The 15,181-nt window shown below is 38.4% G+C and overlaps 1 protein-coding gene across 2 annotated transcripts in view; it reads left to right on the top strand.

Annotated features, from left to right (window-relative positions):
• crim1 (cysteine rich transmembrane BMP regulator 1 (chordin-like)) overlaps window positions 1–15,181 on the top strand; it is a 90,442-nt gene that overhangs the window by 56,609 nt on the left and 18,652 nt on the right. For both annotated transcript variants that reach the window (XM_017476348.3, XM_017476349.3), the window contains exons 6-7: window positions 7,366–7,548; window positions 9,569–9,766. In XM_017476348.3, the coding sequence (XP_017331837.1) occupies window positions 7,366–7,548; window positions 9,569–9,766 (381 nt within the window). The remainder of the gene's footprint in view (window positions 1–7,365; window positions 7,549–9,568; window positions 9,767–15,181) is intronic.

Here is a 15,181-nt window from a genome sequence, read left to right as displayed (position 1 = left end):
TAAATGTCAGGAAAAGCCTTAAATGTATATTGTAGTGGAAATGTATATATTTTTAAAAATACTAGACCTTGGCCCTTTTATCAGGTCCACTTGCCATATACAGTACGTCCCATTGTAGGTGTATAGTTAATGATTATAACCCATCTGTTCATTTGTCCACCTGCCTCTGTCCAGTCTCTTAGTGAAAATGGACCTCTGTAGGATCCCTACTGACCAGATATTATTTGAGTAATGGATTATTTACAGCACCTTATCGATAGAGACATAGTAGGAGCATCTTAGTGTGTGTGTGTGGTTTGAAGCAGAGTAGACTAGCAAAAACAAAATACATATATATATATATATATATATATATATATATATATATATATATATATATATATATATATTTAATGTATTTATTGCAATTTCAGCATTATCTTATTAAAATTCCTGTACTAACTGTAGCATTTCTTTTCAATTAATCTACACTGACTGAACACTTATCAGGAACACCTGTACACCTACTCATTCATGCAATTATCTAATCAACCAATTGTGTGACAGCAGTGCAATGCATAAAATCATACATTTACAGGGCAGCAGCTGCGGGTAATGTTAGCATCAACCATCAGAATGGAGGAAAAAATGTGATCTCAGTGATTTTGACCATGGCATGATTGTTGGTGTCAGAAGGGCTGGTTTGAGTATTTCTGTAATCTCCTGGGATTTTCACACACAACAGTCTCTAAAGTTTACTGGTGCAAAAAAGAAAAGACATCCAGTGAGTGGCAGTTCTGCAGACAGAAATGCCTTGTTGATGAGAGAGGTCAGTGGAGAATGACCAAACTTGTTCGAGATGACAGAAAGGCTACAGTAACTGCAGCACTTCTGCCCACTGCAGGCTCAGCTTTCTGTTCTTGGCTGACAGAAGTGGAACCTGACATGGTCTTCTGCAGATGGTAGGATCAGAATTTGGTGCCAACAGCATGAATCCACGAACTTAATATGCCTTGTGTCAACAGTCCAGGCTGGTGGAGGTGGTGTAATGGTGTGGGGAATGTTTTCTCGGCACATTTTGGGCCCATTTATGCGAGTCAGTCTTCACTTAAATGCCACAGCCTATCTGAATATTTTTGCATCCCTTGGTAAATGGGCACAATTTACATATCTTCTAATATCTACTTCCAGCATGAAAATGCACCATGTCACAAAGCAAAAGTCATCTCAAACTGGTTTCATGAACATGATAATGAGTAGAGTGTTCTTCAGGGGTCTTCACAGTCACCAGATCTGAATCCAATTGAACACCTGTCGGACGTGGTAGAACGAAAGATTCGCATCATGAAAGTGCGCCTGAAATTACCATCATGTCAACATAGACCAGAATCTCAAAGTAATGTTTGCAACATATTGTGGAATTCATGCCACAAAGAATTCAGGCTGTTTTGAAAGCAAAGGGAAGCCCTACCCAGTATTAGTATAGTTGCTTACACTCATTTATGAGTGTATTTGTTCTACAAATTATCATACATGGCTTTGTTTATTTCTCAGTGAGTGAAGTATGCCAAATATGTGCATACAATATGTCAATTTCCCCTTTAAATAATTCTGAAGTTATTTGGAATGGTATTTCATCTCAAGGCTAAAAGTTTACTCAGATATACATTAAAACTGAAACATTGTGCACAGTGCGTGAAAATACCAGCAAAATACATTCTCTGGGTTGTAAAGGTTAATGAGTGATCTTGGCTTACTACGACTAGTTTTTCAAAATAACTGAAAACCTTCATAAAGGTTTTGGCCGGAGTGTATTAAAAAAAAAAATTCTCTAAATGAAGCACTATCTGTAGAGAAAGAAGATTCATGACCAAGGCAGAGAGTTAAAACAATGACGCAATTAGTTCTAAAACTCTTTCAAGTTCACATAGCTACTTTGTATAAAGAGTGGATAAAAAGTAATCTGCAGTTTGAACACATGTAGAATAATTGTTTACCAAGATGGTCATCTATGTGCTGGAAATAATAAGTCAGAAACCAGGCATGGTTTTGAGCTTATCATTTATGAGCAACTGTTAATGTTAAGTCCTTTAGAAACAGGAATGCAGCTAGAGAAATGCTGAGGCCAGAGCTTCCCCATGTCTAATGGATAGGTCAAAACAAGTGATAAAGCAGATGGGACCCATGATACTATTTGTTCTCTGAGAAATGTCTGCTTTCTAAACATGGAACCTCTGAGTTGTGTTAAAAATGTATCTTTTCACTGGTTACTATTAAGGTCTAATAGAAGCCTTTGTGCTGCATGGTGGAGACTTGAATAATGGAGTATATGAATAATTACACCAGCGAGCTTGGAACTCACATGGTGAACATCTGGATGGTTTGGGATAACTGCATTGGCACTGCTCAGGATCCTTCTAATTGACCTGACCCTTTATCACACACTGGCCATGCTGGACTGCCCCCAGCACTAAACTCATTAGGAGCGCTCTACCTTGCAGTAGTTTATCATTAAGACATCTTGTGCTACATATTGTCGTTCACAAAAACGTGCAGGTTTACAGTATTCCAGAAGTTTGTAATGTGCATCAGTTTTATATTCCTACCTGGTTTATAAAGTCTTGCTTTTCCTCAATGCAACTGTACATATTAATTCATTGTGAATTGATCTGTTACTGTTAGTAACAAACCTCTCCTCTGAAGTACATGATGGATTTTAACACACATCAGTCGCAGTCTGCCTGTTACACAACAGCTGTCTGGCTAATAATAGCTTTGTCTGCACTTTCCTGTAATTCATGCCAATTGTCATTTTGACAAGAAAATAAGACAGAGACAGAAAGAGAAGTGCAAGCCGATGAAAAATACAACGTTTTGATTATAAATTGTAGCAAATCCCTACCCTGATGTTTGGTACCTGGCTGGTGTGACAGTTGTGCAGGCTCACAGGTTCTTTGTGTACAACCCCAATTCCAAAAAAGTTGGGACGCTTTGTAACATGTAAATAAATGTAAATAAAAACAGGATGCAATGATTTGCAAATCTCATAAACCCATATGTTATTCACAATAGAACAGAGAAAACATATCAAATGTTTAAACTGAGGAAATGTAGCATTTTAAGGATAAAATAAGGTAGTTTTAGGTGCATTCAATTTTAAGGTGCATTAGTGCCTATGAAATGGGCAGCTTGCAAATCTGGAAAGGCACCACCAATGCTGAAAGGTATATACAGATTTTAGAGCAACATATGCTTCCATCCAGATTTCATCCCATCTTTACTTCTGAAAGACTCTGCCTCCCTAAGTTACTCTTTTTATACCCAATCATATTACTGACTTGTTGACAGTTAACCTCCAGCTGTTTCTTTTTAGTAACACTTACTTTTCCAGCCTTTGGTGCCCCCATACCAAATTATTTGAGATGTGCTGTGGCCATCAAATTCAAAATGACCTTTTTTTTTCCTTCCTCAGTTGAAACATTTGACATGTTTTCTATGTTCTATTGTGAATAACATATGGGCTTACATTTTACACAGGGACCCAACTATTTTGGAGTTGTGATTGTAATTCATTAAGTCCTCACTAAGTGGCAAACAAGTCTTTGGAAATAAAGATAGACACTGTTTAGTCTGAAACCATGTCAATGCTTATTCTCACATGGAATTGAGCTGAGCTTTTTATTTATAACAAGTTTCTAATAATACTACTCACATTGAACTTGTTTGAAATGTGAAATGTGCTGAATGCACAGAGGCACAGTGTTATACAGAAATGTATGATTCCTGATGCGCAGGATATTGTTGTTGTTGTTGTTGTTTTTTCATCAGCCCAGGGAGCTAAAGGAAATGAACTGACAACAATTATTTTAAAGAATTTTGTTTACTAACATTATTTCGGTTCCACCAATGATCTTTAAATTCAGTTGCTGCTGGTACTACATAGTGGTGCAAATTTCTTTTGAGGTGCATGCTGGAGAACATAATCGCTTTATTTCCCAAGCATGAATGTGCACCTCTTGAGTTTAGTACAAATGGCAGACATCGTAACACATTGGCTGAGAGTTGAATTTTGCACCTAGCGTTGCCATGGTGACCAGCACACCAATCCCCTTATGCTCTAAAAGCCAATGGAGACATATACATGATGGAGAGGTTCTCCACGTAGCCCATCTCTGTCTGAACCGGAGGAATACAGCCACACAGAGATATAAACCACACAGCCAAAATAGATGAAAGGAATCGATTTAATAATTATGTAAGAAAAACTCCAGTCTGCAATTTCTGTACATAATCCCTGTTAGAAGGGCCCCCGAAGGTGTTAGAGATAGTAGATGATGCATCACAGTGTTGCAGCAGGATGAACTAGGACATCATTTTGGGAATCATCTTGGAAGACTTACTCTGCACCTTCTTTTAAACAACAATTTTACTATGCATTTTGAAAAAAAATTATCATCTGCTTCCACTGTAACATTTAAATTTCCAGATGAAAAAAAAATGACTGTACATTTCACTCGACTTTTGTTACTGTAAGTTTCAGTTCCTTATGTGATCATGTTGAAGCATAGTTACAGTCACCAACCTGAAGTTGATTCTTTTCGAATGACAGCACACCCTGTGTGTGTTAAGTATTCTTATACTATAGCATTTCGAGCGATTACATTCCTTAGTAATTAAAAAGTATGGAATGTCATTCTATCAGTTTATAATTATATTTAATATTGTGGAACATCTGTAAGACAAGTTAGTGCCTGTTATCACTTATGTTATATCAGCTACAGTCCCCTCTGAAACTATTGGTACGGCAAGGCCAATTCATTTGGTTTTTGTTGTAGACTGAAGATATTTGGGTTTGAAATCAAAAGATGAATATGAGAAGACGGCTTAGAATTTCAGCTTTTATTTCCTGATATTTATTTGTAGATGTGGTAAATGACAGAACATATTATGTCAGACCACCCAGTGTGTAGGCGAGTAGGTGACCGGTGTTTCTTGCTACCCAGGTGTGTCCTATTAGATTGTTTGATGAAGTAATAAATACAGTCCTGTGAAAAAATAAGTACACCCCATGGAAGTTGATGGCTTTTTTGACATAGTTGAACAAGCAAACATTTGATCCTATTTGAAACAGTGTCTATTACTAAAGGGGATACACTCTATCAATTGACACATACAATTTACAACTTGTAGTAATGTTCACAATTTAAATTAATAAAAAACAGATAAGTCACATGGAAAAAGTAAGTACACCCCTATATTTATCACATTTTCAAATTTATAAAATTAGAATCAGGTGTTCAAAATTGGGTGCCAGTGATTAGAACCTGCTTAGGGAGTGCAGGTGGAACATGTCATATTTATACCCCTCTCATATCTAGTGTCTGGTGTTTCCTTTGGTATTAAGGTGTGTGGTGTCATCATGTCAAGATCTAAAAAGATCTATAAGGCCTTCAGAAAAAAGGTTGTGGATGCCTATGAGGCAAAGGATTTAAAAAGATCTCAAATGCCAATTTGTTCAGAACTGGCTGTCCCTGCAAATTCAGCCCAAGAGCAGGCTGTTTGATGCAAAAAGAAGTCTCCAAGAACCCTAAAATTTCATCACAGGATCTGCTAGTAAATCTTGCAACTGTTGGTGTCAATGTGCATGCTTCTACAATCAGAAAGAGATGCACAAATTTAATCTGCATGGGAGGCATGATAGGAAAAAGCCTTTGCAAGATGACAGTTTGTCAGTGAGCATATAGGCAAAGACCAGACTTTTTGGAGTAATGTGCTCTGGAAAGATGAATCAAAGATAGTGTTGTTTGTTCACAGTAACAGCAGACATGTTTGGTGCAGACCAAAGATAGCTTTTCAGGAGAAGCACCTCATACCAACTGTGAAGCACGGTAGTGGATATGTTATGGTTTGGGGTTGCTTTGCTGCCTCAGGGACTGGACAGCTTGCATTCATTGATTCAACTATGAATTCTGCATCATATCAAAGAGTGTTTGAAGATAATGTGAGGCCATCTGTCCGAAAGTTGAAGTTGAACCGAAAGGTGGACCTTTCAACAGGATAATGATCCTAAGCACACATGAGCAAATCCACCAAGGAATGGCTCAAAAAGAAGAAATAGAGGGTTATGGAATGGCCTAGTCAAGGCCCGGATTTTAATCCCATTGAAATGTGGGGGGATTTGAAACAGGCAGTACATGCAAGAAAATCCTCAAACATCTTGCAGCTGAAAGAATATTGTATGGAAGAGTGGTCAAAAATTCCAGAAGCCTGGTGGACAATTATGCAAAATGCCTACATGAAGTTATTTCTGCTAAAGGGGGCAATACTGTCTTGTGAGGCCAACAGTGAGGCAATACAACAATTTGGAATGAAGCCACCAGAAACCACTGGTGTACTGCGCAACAGACACCGAATGACCAAGGAAAACAACAACAGCTGAAGACAGAAACATTGTGAGAGCTGTGAAGAAAAACCCAAAAACAACAGTGACATCAACAACCTTGGCAGGGGTGAAGGTATCACAATCCACAAGGGACATGCAATCAAATATTAAGTTTTATTTACTTTAATTTTCTTTAATACTTATCTGTTCCTATACTTTTGCTCACCTAAAAATTTGGTGGTCTAATACCAAAGATTCAATGTTTTATATTTATGTTTTTTTACACCAGGAAATAGAGCTTAAATCTTAAACTCTTGTCTCATATCTGTCTTTTGATCTCAAACCCAAATGTCTCTGGTGTATAGCACAAACAAATGAATTCGCCTTGCCAGTAGTTTCGGAGGGGACAGTTTAATCGGTTGCTCCCCCATCAGCTTATCTTTTTCTCTGTTTTTATTGTATTAATAATACAAAAAGTACAGCTTGTCATGTTACTGTGAAACTGAAAAGTACAAAGTCTGTACTGAGAATTTCCTGTGACAGAAAAACCTACTGACTCTTGCAACGTGCTAACAGTGGAGACTCCTTCCATAAATGTTACAGTAAATAAACCTCCCTTTACAGAAAGCTTCACCATATGAACGATTATAATTTTTTTTGTTAAATAACAACACATTTTTAGTGCCTGTGATAATGTATTATGATAATGTATTACAGTAGATGTGATTGTCCTTGCAGCCGGCACTCTGCTGTTATACATTGTGACTAATCAGATTTTTTTAATTGAACAATGCTGTTGTATATATTGTATATGTTATATACAGTATGTTACATATTGTTTTGTATATTTAAACTACTAATTAGACCCTTGTATACTAATTAGACCCTTGTATTTTTTTTTCTACAGTCTTTGTTTTTCCTTTTTTTTCCATTTTGTAGGTGATATGCATGTGCTACATCTAGAAATCTAAAATTATGATTATGATTAAGATTATGTTTTACAGAGACTAAGCCAGCCTGTATGTTCAATGGAGTGGAGTATCATGATGGTGACATGTTCAGGATGGATGCCTGTCATTTCTGCCGCTGCCAGGGCGGTGTATCAGTGTGCTTCACGGCACAGTGCGGTGTCCTCCACTGCGAACGCTACTATGTACCAGAGGGAGAGTGCTGTCCTGTCTGTGAAGGTGACCACAATCACGTGGCTATTATAGTACTTGAAGAATTGCTAACGTTACTAAGAATGAATGGGGAATATTGTAATTAGGAGCTAATGAACCAGTGAATTGATAAATATGACCCAGATACTCACATTGTCAAGTTGGTGATATTTTGCATATTTTAAGGTAAAGTAATACTCATACTGTACTGAAACCACACACAGCAAAGCCGCAAGTCTACACACTCAAAGCACAGTCATTAGATGTACAGTGTGATCAAAGTGACCCAGCCCTACCTCTAACTACATGTTATTAGCAGCAACACAACAGCCATTTAACAGGCTCTTGAACCAGTAACTCCATAAATAGCAGGTTGAGTTTGTGTAAAGAGTTTTCATTGGATCCGCATGCAATATTAGACTGAATGGCCACTTCCAAAGAAGCAAAGAAGCAAAAAAAGCAAAGAAGAGCAAATTAGTACTGACATTTTTATTTAAAAAAAATATTCACTTATCAATCTGCAGTCATAGAATTGTAATGAACAATTTAACTCAGGGGCTTTTTTGCATCTTCTATTTAATGTCTGTTTGAAATTAAATCAGATGATGATTACCCAAGCAAGAATGCTAATAAATGCCCGCACCCCTGGAACAAGCTGGTAGGGCAATTAGATGGCAGCAGGAATTTTTCAAAAAATGAAATACATTAAAATGGATCATGAGGGAAGACCCTATCATCTGAACTTTTCACAGGGACATGATGAATTCTTTGCCTAATTTTTATTCTCCCAATTAAGCAGGCATCCTGGGTTAATTAGTTCAGGGAACTGCTTGTTGTTTTACTTTATAGACAAACCAAACACAGTGTGCCTGGGAGCATGTAATTTGGATTGTTTTGCATGTCTCTTGGGTAGACCTTCATCCCACCATATTACTGCCTCATATTAGCTCCTTACTTTTGACTGCTACTATTAGAATTATCGGATTATTTTTATGTGCAGATTAGTTTTGTAATGTTTTTCCAGCACTATGCTTAATTAAGATGAAGTCCCCATTACATGCCACAATATTAGTCTGGGTAATTTCATTGCTATGAAATTTATAAGTGAGCGAAATGTTGATGCATGTGGAAAGCTGGATTTCTATACATCTAAGGCAGTTATATTTCCGGCAAAGCGTATGGTGTGTATACAAATGGATCTGATGATTGTTTTAAATAAATCAAACAGTCTTCCATCACTTAGTTGCTACCTCTGATAATTTATTCAAATTTATTCAAATTAGAGGTGCTGTTTCTATACAACTGTATTACTTCACTTTTTTTTTTATCCACATGTAAGATCATGAGTAATGAGTGCTAATTAGCAGCTGCAATGGTATACATATGTTGTGGGTGATTTACAAAGAACAAGTGTGCAAATTACATCATATGCAAAGTAGTAGGAAAAGCATCTTTTTATTCTTGATAGTCGAGGCAAGTCAAGATCTCCCCACAAATTAAATGGTGAAAAACTGTTCAAAATGCAGTATGAATGCAAAATTACTGTAAAGCGTGTATGATTTGTTCCTAAGATAGGCGTGAATAAAAATTTATTCTGTCTAACAATCTCTGTTTAAATGCTTTAGCACTGGTGGTGTGAAATATGCAGTGAATATCTTATATGAAACCAATTTTTCCATGATGATATTTGAAAAACTTTCTTAACATTTTCAGATCATGAGGCATACTTATGCTAAATGTTCCAAATATTAAAACCTGGTTTCATTTTGTCTTCAACTAGTGGGAACAGACTTCTGCAAATATAATACCTGCCCTTTGGTCATACTGACTTGTGCACACAATTACCTTTCCAACAGTGGTTTTCAGGATTAGTGCAATGCATTGTGGTTGTTTTACAACTTTAGTAAATCTGTGCCTCCAGTGTAATAGTTTGGCAAGAATTAGTGACAGTATATGAGTAAGAGTAACAAGGCTGATCCATAAAAAGAGCAAGGGCAACGTCAGGGATTAATTCCTTTAATTCCTCCCTCTCTCTGTTTCTCTGCAGATCCTATCTTCCCTGCGCTGAATTTTGCCGGCTGCTATGTGAATGGCCAGATCCTGGCACATGGGGATCACTGGCGAGAGGACGACTGCACATTCTGCCAGTGTGTGAGTGGCGAGGCCCGCTGTGTAGCTGCTGCCTGCGGCCATAACTGCCTCCATCCGGTCACAGTGCCTGGAGAATGCTGTCCTGTGTGTGAGGGTAAGGACAGAGTGAGTGTGTGTGTGTGTGTTTATTTGTTGTGTCTTTCCATCCCACCTTCCCTCTTCTCTGTTGTTCATTGTTCCTAATATACTTGTATGTAGGTCAGCGTGTGTTCATATATGTGGGGAATTTGCAACTAGTTTGTACCAAATAGTGCTTTTTGAAACTCTTTATGTAAAGATTTAACAGACACTAAAAGTAGTGGTTGTTATAAAATCCACGCAAATCTAATTACATCAGCTAAAATATTCATACAAAACACTAAGACTAGTTTTACCCTGCTAATTTTCTCTCTGTACATCTATTTGTCTCTGTAATGAAATAATGACTCTCAGTGTTCACACCACAGCATGTGGTTATTGCCACTGATCTGTATTAGCTACAGCAATGCAGGCCTGAAGTGCACATGCTTACCAAGGACGTGCAGAGAGTTCCTCAGGGGCAGGGGCCGACTAACACCGACTATCGCAGCAAGCCTAACTCTTTGTAAACATATGGTGCCTTTTTTGCAACTATCTCTCTCATATTAGCTCACCATTTTTCACCCATGTTGATAAGGAAGCTGTCCTTTTCGCTGCCTCCTTCTTCAGTTTTTCTTTAATTTTTTGCCGTCTCTGCCTGTTTGGCATTTACTGACTATATAACATACATATGATAGAAGAAGGTTACTTTCATGTCTGGAAATTTAACGAATTTGAGTAGCTAGTACTTACCAACACATTCCCTCTCAATCAGTTTGAAAACTACTGGCGATAAGCATATAAAATGCTGCTAATATTGCGAAAAGGTTAGCAGAAGAGCTAGTATTCTCAACATACCTGTCTGCATGTTGAAGCAGTTGAAGCAATCACTATCTGATGGGAGACTTTCTTGTGATTTAATTTGCCACTATTTTGTGCACGCTCTCGTGTTAATATGAATTAAATGCTTTTTACATAATATACTTGTTTAATTAATCTTGAGAGGGACACTGTTAAATAATTTAGAAAAAGGGCAGGGGCTCGAGCCCCCAGAACCCCTGCACGTCCCTGATGCTTACGCCGCACCGATCTTGTCTGCCTGTTAAGTGAAGGCTACAAGTGAGAGCTTTGCGTTGTTTTTCCAGCAAATGGTAAGCTTTGATCAAGCAGATCTGTGTATAGATTTCCACCCAGACATTTGGGATTGCTTGAATTCTTTGAATCTAGGGTCTTATTTTGGTGAGTGCTGAAGGCAAGGTTTCAGACAGACTGTACTCGCTGATGATGCTACGCCACAGACACCACACGCAAATCACGGAGAGACAGGTGACGGATGAGTGACAGCTCCGTCAGATGATGAATCTCTTCTGGGATTGGCTTGCACCACAGTCCCAGAAACATCGTCTCTCAGGTCAAGCTGGAGAATATAGATTTGATATAAGCGAGATGTGCTACCTGGAGCTTCAGTGGCTTGTTTCCACTTTATTCTCCGCACGGTCACAATCACAGTTCCTCACCGTGATTTAGGAGTGTGACTAAACTCTAATCAGTTCTTATTTAATGCAGCCGTCCTCAGTTCTGATTATGAGGACAACTTGCATTTTCCCTGTGCATTTCTCACCTTACTCTTTCAGCAGGATAAACACACAAACAATGCTATTTATTAGCCCATGAGATGTGTCTGGCAAAAAAAAAAAAAATGCAATTGTGCAGTGCTTGGGGTTTCTCATATTGATTCTGAAGAAGGGAAAATTAGGCGTAATATTGTTTTAAAAATAAGACATTTCAGCTGAGACTATAAGCAATAATAAAGACTATAATGCTTTGTGTCTGGAGGGGTCTGGTGGTGTATTTAAACCTCCTCTAACAGCTACTGGGATCCATCTCATTATAAGCCCTGCTCCTACCTAAATGTCTCTGGGCAGGTGTATGTAATAGGGTTCTTGTCTGTCTGTTCTGCTGTCTACTTCTTCCAATTAAAGATCTGTGCAAATTCACTAGGCTACTGTGCAGATCAATATATTATGAAGAAATCCTGGAAATTAATATTACACTCGCAGAACACATCAGCAAAATGTTACGCTTGTTCATATCCTTCCATTATAATCAGAATGCAAAGGGTCCAATTAGAAATGCACTGGTCTACTGAGAAGAACTCCAGTTGGCAGAAGGGATATGAGAGTAGAAGAGAAGGATGAATGAAAGGAGGAAAGGAGGCAGCAGCATGGCCACAGGCGTCCTCTTTTATGTGCGTGGGCAGCATCGATTCTCTCTCTCTCTCTCTCTCTCTCTCTCTCTCTCTCTCTCTCACTCAAACCACTTTTCAATTAATCTTTTATGCGGCTGTCCATTCGTGAAGCAATTAGAGATGTGGGACTTACTGACTGTGTAGTGCACCTTCACATATACGATATGAGCACACACACACAGATTGGCAGTCAGACCACAGGACAATTCATACATACAGTCCTAGAATTGCATTATAATCTATATACCTTTCTGTATCTCTCTCTCTCTCTCTCTCTCTCTCTCTCTCTCTCTCTCTCTCTCTCTCTCTCTCTCTCTCTTTCTCTCTCTCTCTTTTTCCTTACCATCTGGCTCAGATCAAAGAATGTCAGGCTAGCTCTGAGTCATTGTCCTCGGTGGAAAGTTAGATCCATCATGCTTTGCGGGCCTCTACACCGCTCATCTGACTCCAGTCGTACCTGTGCTGCTCAGTAATTTGATGTGAGCATGCTACCCTATATTTCACAGTCCGTTTAGACAGCTTGTATTTGGGTAGATCTTGTGTGGAGCTAAAGACAGCTGTTTAAATAATGATAACCCTCATTGAATTTAAAGACCATATTCTCCACTCCAGGCGCAGGTCTGTGCACTCAAATTTTGAAGAAGTCTTTCATATAGAAGGTGGGGTATATTGATTTTGTTGGGCGTTGGTGGTATTATGTTACCTGTGTATTGAATGCGCCATGGTGCTATGGCGTGCTCTACTGACCTGGCTCTTCGATTATTTTGTTCATAGTAACGCAGACAAACAGAGGGAGAGCCATTTATTGTGTGGTCCCAGAGGAGAGGAGGTCGGGGAAAGGCTATGTTTTGCTATAAGCCCCCGTGCATGTAGGCCTCCCATTCGTGAGCCCATTATAGCACAAGGCAGTGAGTAATAAAGCCATGGTGTAGCGATATCCCCTCTCCCACCCAGACAGATGTCTTTTAAAAATAGCCATACCTGTTGGCAAGGACTAGAGAACTCTTTGTCCATTCCATTCGCTCATTTCCATAAGGCATCTGTGTGAGACTACGCCATGGAAGGAGGTGGTGAGATCGCCACAGGCTTTTAGCGGCTCTGTACATTAGCTGGTGAGAGAGGACAATGAGAGAAATGATAGTTTGGTCAAAATTGCATCCACAAAGGCACTTAAGAATCTGTGTTTCAGTCTGTTTTTGTTTCACAGCCTCAGGCTTTTGACAAGGTAGGCTTTTTAAATTGGTAAGTTCTTATTATGTAGAAGCATCTGTGATGGAATAACAACAATACACAGTGTGTTCACAATTTTTTGTATAATCAACTAATGATTATTTTGATAATATAGTTTTGATTAAAAATATATATATATTTTTAAATACAACTACAGACTCTTAAGTAGGCTTAATTAAGTAACAGGTCACTAACTGCAGTGCAATAATGCTGATATTTATTAGACAATCTGTTATGGCATAAGACTATTATCAAGCACTTATGTTGACCATATATCAAATCGGACACCCAAGGTCACCAAATACACCATAAAGTAGCAGCATGTTGGGAATTCTTTTTACACTATAGAACAGTGGCCTCAATCACTAATAAAAGTTTTCACCTGCATTTTAAACCTTGATTTGTACAATTTGCTCCATTCAAATTCAAAACAAAGGCAAATATCCACAGTCTTTCTTGCTAACTGAAACACTCAGCTTCATTTTGCTTGCCATATTTGTGCAAATTGAATCAATTTCAGTGTGTGACATTGACTCCAAAGCTTCAGGGTTGAGAGTCTTAGGTTAATGCCTTGAGTCAGGAAATCTACTTTTTTTGGCATCAACTCCCAGTAACTTCAATATGGACATAAAAGTATATGGAATATGGGTAATATATATCAAAAGGACTTGATGACTTGATAAACAATGTATAGTACAAATATATTATCCATGTTAATAACAATAAACTCTTGTCAACACTATTGGGTTGACAAAAATGTTGAAAAATCAAGTTTAACTTGTTATAAGCTAAGTCGATTTGAATAGTTGTGCGACTTAAAGTGACGTGACGTAGTTCTTCATAACAGACAGAATAAGTGCTGATGAAATTTGTTGGCAAATATATATATTATTAATTTTGATCAGTTTTGTGTATTAGATGAATTTGGCATCATGTGTTTGTGCTTGATTTAACATAGAGCCGAACAAGAAATGCTTCATAAATATTCTGTTTAAGAGCCACTAAAGCTCCACAGCTTCTCCTCAGTGGTCAGTGCAGTTTTATTCCCTGATCATTATGTTTGTTCAAGGTGACACACTCTCTCAGGCCAGGGGAGGTTCTTGTGCCAGATGCTGAGTGTGTAATTAAGTAAATGAAGTCTGTCAGACTAGGACGAGCCACTGTGAGCTTGCAGCATGTTTAGTGAAGCTCAGCCCCGGGCTTCTGAGGGATCCACTCCTGAATTATGTGTATTTATTCCTACTATTCTTGTATTTCTAGCAAAATATCAGTCTTTGCTTGCATTTATTTGGGTGCATGTGTGTTTTGTTCAGGATTTTTCTCCCTGTTTTTTCATACAAAGATGGATAGGCTCCAGCATGAAAAGGGCATTCAGTACTCCTGACGCCACGATGTGAAGCAGATTTCTTAATGAATTAGAAAATGAAGACTTGCCGTAGGATTGTCCATATCAAAGGAAGCTCATTTTTAATTCATAATAACCATATATTCAGACAAAATAACCTTGGGCACAGGAAGATGAAATGAGAGAAGGTGGTAGACATTGGGAAAAAGTGAGGTAGAAAGAATGGAAGAATGCTTGTATTCAGCTTGTATCTGATCTGGCTTAATTAAATTTCTCACCCTAAAAATAATAGGCATTGATCTGCCTTCAGCCCTGCTTCTCATTCTGCGTGAGCGAGCCGTGGGAATTATCAACAAAAAACGACCTCTGACCAAAACTGAAATAGCTGCAATGCTTCAGCAGCCTCTTGGCCACAGCAGACGCATGACATAAGCCTTTTGTCATCCCAAGACATGCCACTACAGACCGCCGCCCCTTTTTCTCCCCATGTTTGCTTAAAAGTGTCCTGTTATAACTCTGCGTACAGGGCTGTGTCCTATAAGCTTTTCCTCTGTTTCTTGCAGTAAGTGTTATGTGTTCATGGCAAGTCCACTAAAGGATCTCAGGAATGGTGATCTCAACTTTTTTTT

The sequence above is a fragment of the Ictalurus punctatus genome, chromosome 9 (assembly GCF_001660625.3).
Source record: "Ictalurus punctatus breed USDA103 chromosome 9, Coco_2.0, whole genome shotgun sequence".
Taxonomy (NCBI): Eukaryota; Metazoa; Chordata; class Actinopteri; order Siluriformes; family Ictaluridae; genus Ictalurus; species Ictalurus punctatus.
Note: the sequence above shows the minus strand (reverse complement) of the source record. Positions and strands in the feature narration are given on the sequence as shown.